The sequence below is a fragment of the Homarus americanus genome, unplaced genomic scaffold (genome assembly GCF_018991925.1).
Source record: "Homarus americanus isolate GMGI-L3 unplaced genomic scaffold, GMGI_Hamer_2.0 scaffold4896, whole genome shotgun sequence".
NCBI lineage: Eukaryota > Metazoa > Arthropoda > Malacostraca > Decapoda > Nephropidae > Homarus > Homarus americanus.
This window is the reverse complement of record NW_024749657.1, coordinates 7,478,826-7,492,917: the sequence shown is the minus strand read 5'-3', so window position 1 is coordinate 7,492,917 and position 14,092 is coordinate 7,478,826. Positions and strand designations below refer to the sequence as shown.

At 40.3% G+C, this 14,092-nt stretch overlaps 2 protein-coding genes and 1 non-coding gene across 3 annotated transcripts; all 3 read left to right on the top strand.

Annotated features, from left to right (window-relative positions):
* The first annotated feature begins 4,099 nt into the window (after positions 1–4,099).
* Trnal-aag lies at positions 4,100–4,181 on the top strand. The gene has a single exon. It is a non-coding gene; the product is annotated as a tRNA-Leu (tRNA).
* Positions 4,182–7,128: 2,947 nt separating this feature from the next.
* LOC121853592 (actin, muscle-like) lies at positions 7,129–9,632 on the top strand. Its single transcript, XM_042347828.1, has 2 exons — positions 7,129–7,275; positions 8,371–9,632. The coding sequence occupies exon 2, from the start codon at positions 8,380–8,382 to the stop codon at positions 9,511–9,513; it is 1,134 nt and encodes a 377-aa protein (XP_042203762.1). The 5' UTR covers positions 7,129–7,275; positions 8,371–8,379; the 3' UTR covers positions 9,514–9,632.
* An 859-nt stretch (positions 9,633–10,491) lies between these two features.
* On the top strand, positions 10,492–12,105 carry LOC121853593 (actin-like). The gene is made up of 2 exons (XM_042347831.1): positions 10,492–10,757; positions 10,885–12,105. Exon 2 carries the CDS (start codon positions 10,901–10,903, stop codon positions 12,029–12,031), a length of 1,131 nt encoding a protein of 376 aa, XP_042203765.1. The 5' UTR covers positions 10,492–10,757; positions 10,885–10,900; the 3' UTR covers positions 12,032–12,105.
* The last annotated feature ends 1,987 nt before the right edge of the window (positions 12,106–14,092 follow it).

Genomic DNA, 14,092 nt, shown 5'->3' with positions numbered 1-14,092 from the left:
TTCATAAGCATTACAACTCATATAAACATTACATTAAAATATTACAATAAATAAAATAAACACAAGTGAGCTATGTTGTGTTTAATATCGTCTTCGTCTGATTAATATTTTGATTCTGGTCCTTTGACATTAATTACATGAAGTCAAATAAATATCTAAATATGAAATGGTCTCTATAAGTCCACTTTATTTAGATACTTCATTGATAAACTAAAAACTCTTCAAATTGATCGTATTCGTGTAGAGGCAGCGGAGATGGACGTCAGAATAAATCAGGGAGGGAGGTACAGATGAGCTTACCACATATGTTACACGTGGTGGCAGTGGTGGCGGTGGTAGTGATGTCTATTCTGGTATCGAGGGGGTGTTTACCTGCCAGCCAACACCACGTGGACCCACCATCACCAAACACACCTGTTGAACACCACCACCGAGCACACCTGTTGAGCATCATCAATAACAAGCACAACTGTTGACCGCAACTTTACTGGAACGGAGTGTTGTGTGTCTGCCCTTCCGTCTGTTCGTCCGTGTATATATATGTGTGTCTTATCAATCCTTCAGGTCATCTTCCCAACACGATAACTACAACAAAAATAAATGCGGTTTAATTTGAGTCATCCTACGTAAACCTTCAAGAAGTCAATGTTTTTCCCTAATATACATAATTTTTTTTTTAGTTAATATCTGTTTACTGTTTACGGTGACAAGGATCTATTAAACCTTGTGGTCATCTCAGTGTCTAAGTCATTGTATATATTTTATTTTAGTACAAATCTCTCAATGAAAATTTACTGTAAGGTATTAAATCATAGCCGTTTTAGCTTATAGTTGTTCAGCTAATTATGGCAGGATTGGTTTGTTAATAAGTTCAAACTGTCCCTCTAACTTAATATCAGAGAATATATTTTACTGGTTAATATAAGTTAGACTAAAATAATGGTATCAATGATGGAGTTCAATTTGTACCGAGACTTTGTCAATAATAGATTCATCCATTTAATTCCTGTTAACGACGAAAAAAATAATGTGTTGTAAGTTACTGTAATAAACTAGTTAACAACTGAATTCACCCGTTAGACTTAATATTTAGTAATTGTAAATAAAATCTTCCCCTCAACATAAATTCAAAATATGTAAGTAAAAAAACCCTTATGTTCTTCGTATACAATAAATGACATAATGGCAACAATTGCTTTACTTGTGATTAACAGCAGCAGAGGGGTGAAAACGAAAAATGGCAACAATAGCCTTACATGTGATTAACGGTAGCAGTAGGGGTGAAAACGAAAAATGGCAACAATTGCCTTACATGTGATTAACGGTAGCAGTAGGGGCGAAAACGAAAAATGGCAACAATTGCCTTACATGTGATTAACGGCAGCAGAGGGGCAAAAACGAAAAATGGCAACAATTGCTTTACATGTGATTAACGGCAGCAGAGGGGCGAAAACGAAAAATGGCAACAATAGCCTTACATGTGATTAACGGTAGCAGTAGGGGTGAAAACGAAAAATGGCAACAATTGCCTGACATGTGATTAATGGCAGCAGTGTGGCAAAAACGAAAACTGGCAACAATTGCCTTACATGTGATTAACGGCACCAGTAGGGTGAAAACGAAATGGCAACAATTGCCTGACATGTGATTAATGGCAGCAGTGTGGCAAAACGAAAACTGGCAAATGCCGTGATTAACGGCAGCAGTATGGCGACAACGAAAAATGGCAACAATTGCCTTACATGTTAACGGCAGCAGGGCGAAACGAAAATGGCAACAATTGCCTTATGTGATTAAAGGCAGCAGTGGGGCGAAAACGAAAAATGGCAACAAATGCCTTACTTGTGAATGACGGCAGCAGAGGGACGAAAAATATAAATGGCAACAATTGCCTTACATGTGATTAACGGCACCAGTGGGGTGAAAACGAAAAATGGCAACAATTGCCTTACATGTGATTAACGGCAGCAGTTTGGTGAAAACGAAAAATGGCAACAATTGCCTTACAGGTGATTTACGGTAGTAGAAGGCGCGAAAACGAAAAATGGCAACAATTGCCATCCATGTGATTAACGGTAGCAGTAGGGGTGAAAACGAAAAATGGCAACAATTGCCTGACATGTGATTAATGGCAGCAGTGTGGCAAAAACGAAAACTGGCAACATTTGCTTTACATGTGATTAACGGCACCAGTGGGGCGAAAACGAAAAATGGCAACATTTGTCTTACATGTGATTAACGGCAGCAGAGAGGCGAAAGCGAAAAATGGCAACAATTGCCATACATGTGATTACTTGCAGCAGTTTGGCGAAAACGAAAAATGTCAACATTTGTCTTACATGTGATTAACGGCAGCAAAGAGCCGAAAACGAAAAATGGGTCCAATCACCTTACGTGTGATTAACGACAGCAGGGGGGCAATAAGAATGAGTGGCGACAATCGCCTTACGGGCGATTAACGGTGGCAGAGGGGTAATAAGAATGAGTGGCGCCAATCACCTTACGTGTGATTAACGACAGCAGGGGGGCAATAAGAATGAGTGGCGGCAATCGCCTTACGGGTGATTAACGGCAGTAGGGAGGCAATAATGAGTGGCGGTAATCGCCTTGAAGGCGATTAACGGCGGAAGGGGGGCGGTAAGAATGAGTGGCGGCAATCGCCTTGCGGACGATTAACGGCGGCAGAGGGGCAATAAGAATGAGTGGTGGCAATCGCCTCATGGGCGATTATCGGCGGCAAGGGGGCGATAAAATTGAGTGGCGGCAATCGCCTTTCGGGCGATTAACGGCGGCAGGGAGGTAATGAGAATGAGTGGCGGCAATCGCCTTATGGGCGATTAACGGCAGCAGGGGGGCGATAAGAATGAGTGGTGGCAATCGCCTTACGGGCGATTAACGGCGGCAGGGGGGTGATAAAAATGAGTGGCGCCAATCACCTTATTACGTGTGATTAACGACAGCAGGGGGGCGATAAGAATGAGGTGGCGGCAATCGCCTTAAGGGCGATTAACGCGGCAGGGGGCATAAGATCGAGTGGCGCCAATCACCTTACGTGTGATTAACGGCGGCAGGGGGGCGATAAGATGAGTGGCAGAATCGAGATTAACGGCGGCAGGGAGGCGGCAATCGCCTTACCGGACGATTAACGGCGGCAGGGAGGCGATAAGAATTAGTGGCAGCAATCACTTTACGGACGATTAACGGCGGCAGGGAGGCAATAAGAATGAGTGGGAGCAAGGCGGCAGGGAGGCGATAAGAATGAGTGGCGGCAATCGCCTTACGGGCGATTAACGGCGGCAGGGAGGCGATACGAATGAGTGGCAGCAATCGCTTTACGGCCGATTAGTGGCGGCAGGGGGGCAATAAGAATGCTTTATGACAGTAATGTATCCTGTGTGCGTCCTGTCATTCGTCACGTGGTACATGACAGCCGAGTGACAGCCGGTTGTATCGTGTACGAAGCTCACCACAACCTTGCCATATGTCAAAACCTTTGCCATTGGCTGGGCATATTAGAGGTTCAGGTGTTATAATATCCCAGGTGATGGAATAATAGCTCATTTAACTAGCTCGCTATTTAACACTTAAAAAGGTTTACAAATAACATTAACTTCAAATCGAATCCGCCTTAAGAATGTGGTTTTGATAAGATTTTGATACTTAACCAAGGAAAAATTATTAACGCCAGGCTTCATTGGGATGTTGAGCAGGTGCAGTGTGTTGATGTTAGTGAGACGACTCTGTTTACACCTCAGGAACGTAAGTGGATACTGGTGTTGGTGCCAGTATGGAGTGTGTGGGGGGGGGGAAGTATTAGTGTGTATTATATCAAAGGTGGACAGTGATGCTTAACGGGAGTACTTTGTCTACGAATTTAGTACAGATGATTGTATAAAAACAAATGGGGTTATATTACAACGAAAGAGTTTATGTTTTCCTTAAATAATAGAAGTTGTTTATTCTTATAAGACAAATTTAACTAGGTGATTTATTTGTCTTTTTTATTCAAGTTACGACTTACACAAGGACGGTACTAAATGCTGATAATCAAATTCACGGCACCGCAATTAAAAATTATGTGTGTGGTCAGTGTTGACAAGGTAGCGTGGCCGAGCGGTCTAAGGCGCTGGTTTAAGGCACCAGTCTCTTCGGAGGCGTGGGTTCGAATCCCACCGCTGCCATAGTTTTACTAGGAAAAGCTCACAGTGTTGATATTGGTAAGGGTAGATACTGTAATGCTCTCGTAATATCAATCATTGTACAGTCCCCTTCACTAGTGCGTTTACAGGGGCTCGTCATATAAACATTCCACTAATCATTTCATTGAGATATTTGTTTTAATATTATTTTAATTTGATTCCGTTACTATGTTTACAATTGCGAGATTCCTTCTGTCGAATGTAAACAAAAACAGGGTTACCACACTGCACAAAACCTGACTAACCCCTGTAAACTCACTAGTGAAGGGGACTGTACCTGTTAACCCCAGGGAACGATGCCGACCCCTTGAGTACATTGAATGACTCCCTTCAGTAACACAACTTAATCTCTTGGATTTCGAGAGTCGGTGAAGAGCCTGATGAGTCAGTATTAAAATTAGTAGGTTGGTAAATCTGGTGAGTCAGTGTTAGGGTTGATGAGTCACGATTGAAGTTGGTGAGTCATTATCGAGGTTGGCTAGTCAATATTAAGATTAGTGAGTCATTATCGCGGTTGGTGAGTCACTATCGAGGTTGGTGAGTCACTATCGAGGTTGGTGAGTCAGTCAGGTAGTTGGTACACGTGTGGCTCCTCGCCAGTTCCGTTACCTTGTATACTCAGTGTAATTGAGGGCGAGAGGAACAGCTATCTTTTTACAGCAGACTGAAACCTGTTGGCGGGTCCTTAGCTGATATTTGACTGTATTTGAATGTATGTCTGTATGCGGAGATGGTATGTATGAATAACTGCATGTGTAAGGGTATGCTTGGATATGTTTGTTTGTATGTTTGGATAATAGCATGCATCAACGTTTCCCTGTATGCGTGTATGTACAAATGAGTATCAACCTGTAGTATATTGGTCAGCGTGATCGCGAAATCAATGGGCGGGGATATGATAAGAAAGGGAAGCAGAGTACTTGTGATAAGACTCGTCCTTATAATCACTGATAAGATACTAAAGATCATGTGACGTATTAACCAAGTATATAAACAAAGACAAAACAAGTATAGAATTTATATATATAAACACATTCTTCATAAATAACTAATTAATTTATATACGTAACAGGAAACGTCTCAGGGGTAAGACACTGTACACACACACACACACACACACACACACACACACACACACACAGGTGGGCAAGATCATCAAGATACTTCCGTCGATGGCCCAATCAAGCAGCTCATTATCTGTCCATTGGTCACATCTGCTCCAACACTCGAGGCAAATCTCAGAATAGATCACACAGTTTACAACCTCAGTTACGAAAGTATTGCTTGGCCAACTAAGATATTTACACCTCGACCAAATACAAACAACAATTATCCCAGTGTTTATTGTTATGAGTTTATTATTTAAGTATAGGTTATTTGATATCGAAGTAATAGTGAGAAAAGTTGATATTTATTTCTCCTTCACAGATAAAGTCCAATGAAAGGAGCTCTGTTGATATTAGTGGATAATGAAAAATAATAACATGGAAACAAGATCAGTCTAGACCACAGTACACTAAGGACCTATGGTAGTATTTCAGAGCCTTATGATAACTATCCAAGAACACACACACTTAGGAACCGTTATAGGGAGAGAGTTACACCTGTTGGGTCACTGACAAGTTACAGTGGTACAGTCAGGGACAAAAGTTTGGTCTCCGTGGTGAAACCGAGTCAAGGGAATGAGTCTCCGTTCTGACTTACCCTGACTGTTGTATCCTGTGTGTGTGTGTGTGTGTGTGTGTGTGTGTGTGTGTGTGTGTCAACCAAAGCGTCAAGTAAACGAGTACTATAATGTGAATCTACGTCTTTTTAATATATTTCTAAAAAGCATAAATAAATTAAGCTAAACTCATTATGGGATAAACACTTATTTAATGAGAAGAAAAAAATAAGTACGGTATTAAAAGATTGATATATTCCCTTAACTATTACTTAAAGTTCTTAGATAAATTTTTCCTTTGTTAGTTAAGTAAATAATTGTTTTCTTTCATTCATCATAGGAAGAGATTTAGTGATAATTACCTGATTAAATACGTTTCGAGATGATGATTCTTGTGTAATTATAATGAATAATGAGATGGAACATTGTGATATATTGATGGTGAATAAATATAAGAAATAGTTGATAAAAGTTGATTGTTTATATTTCAAAACTGTATGAAATAATGTAACTAAGACGAAACTTATCAATACACAGAACTGATGATGAAAATAGACAAATACTTCACCTCAACTCACATGGTAAAACTTTTAGAATTTTAAACGAGATGAAACTTTATAATATTTCAAGATAAAATTTCGAATAAAAACGGAACTAGTCTAAAGTTAAAGACAAGAGAAAAAGAATCATTTAAACTATTGTCTGTTATCTTTATGTCCTCAACATCTGTGGCACAATCTTTCTCAGTGATCTTTTGCTTGGTGGTTACTGTTGAGTCTTGCAACATGACCAAGAGTTTGAGATTCCGTCTGTAATGAAGAAACTGAGAATAGCTTAGCCTTAGTTTATGGGAGGTAAATATCTCCTCTCTGCTATTTCAACACCACGGGCTATGATACTGTACCTCCATCTCTACCTATAACTTATTCTAAGGTTATGGGCTTCTCCTGTCATTCAGCTGTTACGTGTATTGACAGAAAAATGGAAATAACTCATAAAAAAAAACGAGTTAAAACACCTGGTGGAAAACCCTGGGCAAAAAAAAAAATATTATTATTTTTCCAACTATGTCAGGATTCTTCGGCACTGCAAGTACTCAAAGTGGTTGTAACCGACTTTGTGTTTTCGGTCCGGGTTCAGAAAGAGGTACATCGGAGTGAGAGGCGCGGGTGTATATAGTCTAGAAGTATGTACAACAGCACTTGTGTTCGTTTACCGCACTCTTAGTGTTAAAACTATAAAAGTGAGGAAGCTGATGTTGTCTGCTGCAGTCGTCGATACACGAAGGAGCTCACCAGTCCTCCCTCGCTTGTGTGGTGGTCGGGTCGGGGAGTGCGGGGTAGCGGCCGAACTTGGAATAGAAATTTCTTAGTGTATTGTCGGTGAAAAACTAAAAAGCTATTTCAAGGACAAGTAAGAAAGGGTTAATAGAGCGCGTAATCAACAGCTAGACACGCGAGACTTTAGATAATAATGAAAATAAAAATGTGATGTGACTTAATTTTTTATACAGAGGTTGATGACATGTTTCAACAGCCAGTTTGACTCATCATCATCGTAGTTACCGTGATCTTATTGATAGGTCGTGTAGATAAATGATCGTATTGTTTACAGAACCTAGGAACTTCCACTGTCAGGGTTATTGAGAGTATATCATTAGTTTATATTCTACAAATTAAAAAATATGAGAAAAACTGAATATATGACTTTATTTGGAGTTATATCAACAATATAAGCACATTTAACCACCAAGCATAACCTACAAATCTGTGTTTTGTTTATAACTTTTGATAATTTCCAGATATGACTTAGTCCTCTGTTCTTATACTACTATTAACTACAACATCGACAGTCGTGTAGGAATACAGTAGATTTCTTCACATATTTACTACAACAAATAATTTATGTTTAAATAAATAATATGACAGAATACTATGTTATCCCCTGAGATGAACTATGATTAAAATGAAAAATTTAAAACATATTAATTTTGATGCTCATGATGATTTTAATAAATATTGCTGCTGTTAATATGACACAAAAATATTATTATTATTAACAATAAAAACAAAAACAAAAACAACAACAACCACAAAAAATAATAATAATGATAATAATAACCAAAACAGAACTATTAATTCCAACAATAAGAATAACAACAATAAACCCAAAACAATAACAACTACAATATTTTTTCATTGCCAAGGGTAAATAAATAACGAAAACAATAACAACTATAACACATAACAAAACATAACATTAAATAACAACAACAGCTTTCATCCATACCCCTCATCCTCCTCTCACTGTCATCCACACCTCACCCTGCCTCTCTCTCTCTCTCTCTCTCTCTCTTTCTCTTTTTCTCTCTATGTCATCCTCAATCTGCATCATATTCTTCAGACCTCCTCTCTCTCCCTTTCACTCTATTAGCAATGTCATCCACCCACCCAAACACAACACACATGGCTATTATATAACTGTGTCTTAACCCTACATAACTTTCAGGCTGTTACAATGTGCGACGACGACGAGACGTGTGCCCTTGTTGTGGACAATGGCTCCGGCATGGTCAAGGCTGGCTTCGCCGGTGACGACGCTCCCCGCGCCGTATTCCCCTCCATCGTCGGCCGTCCTCGTCACCAGGGTGTGATGGTCGGTATGGGTCAGAAGGACGCCTACGTCGGTGACGAGGCCCAGAGCAAGCGAGGTATCCTGACTCTCAAGTACCCCATCGAGCACGGCATCATCACCAACTGGGACGACATGGAGAAGATCTGGCATCACACCTTCTATAACGAACTGCGTGTTGCCCCTGAGGAGTGCGCAGTTCTCCTGACTGAGGCTCCCCTCAACCCAAAAGTGAACCGAGAAAAAATGACTCAAATTATGTTTGAAACGTTTGCTGCTCCGGCTACGTACGTGGCCATCCAGGCGGTACTGTCTTTGTATGCCTCAGGTCGTACAACTGGCATAGTGTTGGACTCTGGTGATGGCGTGTCCCACTGTGTTCCAATCTTCGAGGGCTACTGTCTGCCCCACGCCATCCTCCGCCTTGACTTGGCTGGCAGAGATCTAACAGACTACCTCATGAAGATTATGACTGAACGTGGGTACTCTTTCACTACAAGCGCAGAGCGAGAGATCGTGCGAGATGTTAAGGAAAAACTATGCTACGTTGCTCTGGAATTTGAGGCCGAGAAGGCCGTATGCGACGCTTCTTCCTCTTTAGATAAGTCATATGAACTCCCAGACGGACAAGTCGTGACTATAGGCAACGAGAGGTTCCGTTGTCCTGAAGCTCTCTTCCAGCCTTCGCTTTTGGGGATGGAATGTGTTGGTCTTCATGAAACTATGTACACGTCTATAATGAAGTGTGATGTTGACATTAGAAGAGAGCTGTACGCAAATAACGTTTTGTCTGGTGGTACCACCATGTACCCTGGTATATCTGACCGCATGCAGAAGGAACTTTGTGCTCTGGCTCCCCCCACCATCAAGATCAAGATCATTGCTCCTCCCGAGCGTAAGTACTCCGTCTGGATCGGTGGCTCCATCCTGGCCTCTTTGTCCACCTTCCAAACCATGTGGATCACCAAGGAGGATTACGATGAGTCCGGCCCAGCCATAGTTCACCGCAAGTGTTTCTAGTCTCTACAGTAAATATTGTCATAACGTCAAAGTCTATTTTTGTCATGTATAATTATAATGTATAAGAGTTTTGTGTAAGCTTAGCTGAAAAATAAATACTATATTCATACAAACCTGAATTCTCTTTACTTGTATGAAAATTTAAACTTATGAATATTGCTGTCACACACACACATACACACACACACACACACACACACACACACACATACATACATTCAGACATACACAGACACACACACAGGTAGACAGATATACACAGACACACATACACACAGGCCGTCATACACAGACACACACAGAGGCAGATACAGGAAGACACTTCACGTTAACCAGTTGTCGACCTACATAGAGAAGTTGCGGGATTTTCTCAACCTTCCGAAAATAGCCCCAATGTTTACACACAAATAATGCCCCCAAAAATGACCATAAAAACACTATCTTCCTCAATTCTTGCTCACCCGCACTTAAGGTGAATGTCATAATATACTCATGACAAATATCTTTTCCTCACACACTGTCTTCTACGCCTCACCCGCCGAGAATTTAGGAAGAAAAGCGTGAAATATTCTCTGGTTTACGTCAAGAAACTATTCAGAGGCTTATAAAATATTTGAGCAAGTTTTGCCACAGTCAACGGTGTGCCTAATATTATTCGATTCACTAAGGTTGGCACAAGTCAGGTTTGTCTCGTATGGTGTAGTGTGGTACCAGAAGCTTTTATAGTCTATTAAAAACTTTGATGATTCTATTAATAAGTTGTAAGTCATTTCAGTACTAAATTTATCATGTTTCGAATATTTCAAAACGTAAACATTATGAGCTTAAGAGTTAAATATTGGTACAACATGATAATAGGATCGCCTCTTTAGTACGGCCTGAAGGCAAGAGTTTAACCATCTGCAAGGGGACTATATTTTGGTTCAGAGCACAGTGGGCTGCACCACACCCGGCAAGGCAGCAACACCCAGGCAGTTGTCAGGGGATTATTAGGCACAAGAAATTCCCGTTTATAATTTTCACGTTCTCTTTGAGTATTGGGACGCAGGTTAACCAAATGACGGTCTTTGTCATGTATGTGAACGGCCTAGTGCTCAAAGAATCCTTAAAATCTCTTGTAAATACAAAAAGTAAACACTCTGCATCCAAATTTTGCGTAGTTCCTCATGTAGCTGTTAACTCACACTCTCTGGGAGTTGGAATATAAAGTGGCGCTGCTCTCCGCCGCACTCAGTCTTCTGAAAGTAAGGAACAAGAATGTTGCCCTTTTCCACCGTGTATTTCTTAAATTAGTGTAATAAGTATTGTGCTGGAATTTACTCTTTTAAGAAATATTGTGCAACTGTATATATTGAAAAAATTTCTTTGCAGAGTCAAAATCACCACGATGTCTGATGACGAGTCAACAGCGCTGGTCGTGGATAATGGCTCCGGCGTTCTGAAAGCTGGATTCGCCGGTGATGACGCTCCCCGTGCTGTCTTCCCCTCCGTCATCGGCCGTCCTCGTCATCATGGTGTGATGGTCGGTATGGGTCAGAAGGAAGCTTATGTCGGTGATGAGGCCCAGAGCAAGCGAGGTATCCTTACCCTCAAGTACCCCATCGAGCACGGTATTGTCACCAACTGGGACGACATGGAGAAGATCTGGCATCACACCTTCTACAACGAGCTACGTCTGGCTCCTGAAGAATGCGCCATTCTCTTGACTGAAGCTCCTCTGAATCCCAAGGCCAACCGCGAGATGATGACCAAGATTATGTTCGAGACATTTCACGCTCCAGCTACGTATATAGCTATCCAGGCCCTGTTGTCTCTCTACGCCTCTGGTCGCACCACAGGTTTAGTCTTAGATTCTGGTGATGGCGTGACTCACACATGTCCCATCTTTGAAGGATATGCTCTTCCTCATGCCATCCTTCGTCTTGATCTAGCTGGCCGGGATTTAACAAACTACTTAATGAAGATCATGACTGAACGTGGTTATTCCTTCACCACTACGGCTGAGCGAGAAATAGTCCGGGACATCAAGGAGAAACTCGGCTATGTGACTTTAGACTACGAAAATGAAATGAATATTGCCTCCGCTTCTTTATCACTCGAGAAGGCGTACGAGCTTCCTGACGGTCAGGTCATCACCATCGGCAATGAACGGTTCCGTTGTCCAGAAGCTCTGTTTCAACCTTCCTTCCTGGGTATGGAATGTATCGGTATGCACGAAATAGCTCATTACTCAGTAATGAGGTGCGACATTGACATCAGGAAGGACCTGTTCGCAAATATTGTCATGTCTGGTGGTACCACCATGTACCCTGGTATTGCTGACCGCATGCAGAAGGAAATCACTTCTCTGGCTCCCTCCACCATCAAGATCAAGATCATTGCTCCTCCCGAGCGTAAGTACTCCGTATGGATCGGTGGCTCCATCCTGGCCTCTCTGTCCACCTTCCAGCCTCTGTGGATCACCAAGAGCGACTATGATGAGTTTGGTCCCGGTATTGTCCACCGAAAATGTTATTAGCTAAACTATTTATTAATAAGTCACTACACTTTTATCAGAATTGTTTGAATAAATCATCTATTTTTTATATATAATAAGTTTTTTATTTTCCTTGTGTTATATACAAAATATAACAACACAACATTAAAAATTCAGAATTACAGTAACAGGAAATAACTGTGTTCACTACCAACCTGGACATTCAGTAATTACATAATCAAATATTAAACCCCCCAAAAATTAAGTATATATTTTGATATTTTGTTCTATATTTTTAGACAGTTTAGTTTACATTCAAAATCATCCTACTATAACACACACACACACACACTTAAACACGACTTCTATTTAATATTAGAACTGATACCCATTGAAAAACCATAAGTAAACACAAGTCAGCGACCATTTATATCAAACCACTAGATTCTTGGCGCCCACAGAACACAACAACAATGAGACAACAAACAGCTACAATCAAGGTGTAATATTCCACCCAACAACAACAACAACAAAGGCAGTACTATGAGAGTTGAAACATGGAGTAAAGTTAACTATTATATCATTGTGTGTTTATAATAAGGTGATGACCGCCTTGGTGTGCAGAGGAACACCCAGTACTTCACCACCAGTTATACGTAGATAGTTCAGTATCATGTTTCGAAGTCTTCAGGGTGTGATTTCTTACGACTCAAAGGATTTCTTCTAAAATAACTGTGTTTGTATTGGTTCATTGCCTGTGTAAAATTATTGTTATTGTTATTGTTTTTATTATTATTTTATTGTTATTATTGTTATTTTTGTTTTTATTATTGTTATTATTATTATTGTTTTTTATTATTATCATTAATTTATTTGAAGTTGGATGATTTCAAGAAGTTGACTGATTTGAAGTTGATTGATTTGAAGGTGATTGATTTGAAGGTGATTGATTTGAAGTTGACTGATTTGAAGTTGATTGATCTGAAGTTGAATGATTTGAAGTTGAATGATTTGAAGTTGATGGTTGTTATATGATGCGTGAGGAACATCTTGAGGCAGGGAGTTTCAGTGTTTGTCGAGGAGGATATGAATGAATTTTGGTAGCCAGAGAAATTTACAAGTTCATATGTGTCGATAAAGTATGGAAATAGAGACAAGAAGAAGAAGAAGAAGAAGAAGAAGAAGAAGAAGAAGAAGAAGAAGAAGAAGAAGAAGAAGAATATTCATAAGAAATTAATATTAAAACTCCAACTACCTTCTCTCAAATATATGACGTATATTTCCTCTCATTCAACAAAACACACACACACACACACACACACACACACACACACACACACACACACATCTCCTTCCTCACGCTCAGCTGCAGATGACGGAAATAGTCACCCAGGCAGAGAACTTTACGTCCTTCTCACTATCTTGGCTGTATACGTTCCATTAACACCAATTGGAAGACAAAACTAATAAAGAGAATAATTTTGAAAGGTATAATTATAAAAAAAATATACTTTGATGTTTGTGGTACTTAGATTGGATATGGGAGAGAGTATTAGGTCTATATGAAGCTGTTATAGCGAGTTGACAAGTGGTCGTGTATCTGCAATGACATCTTGAGCTGCCACGTATCTGTCCAGTCTCTTATTGAAGGTGAAACTTTTTGGAGATGTGGCCACCTAGTCTGTCTCTTCTTAGTGTGTGTGTGTGTGTGTGTGTGTGTGTGTGTGTGTGTGTGTCCATTCAAATCAAATAAATTCATCAGAAATGAGTTAAGTCTTTTTCCTTCTTCTCTACAACTATTCTTAAGTAATAATAAAAGAAGAGAAACACATCAACAACACAAGGTTCAGATTGGCGTAAACTTGGCAAGTGTTTCGGGTCAAAAGGGACATATGAACATTATTAGTATTATCCTCGTTATTTCCGTCAGATGTAAACAGTTATTACCCCGGGGCGTTACTGTGGGTTTAGTACCCCAGTCAATACACCAGGAAGACTTGGGTGATGGAACTTGTGTTATTAAGATCGAGACAACACAATAATAGGATTAATGATCACAGGTGTCAGGTGTTTTAGATGTACACACACACACACACACACACA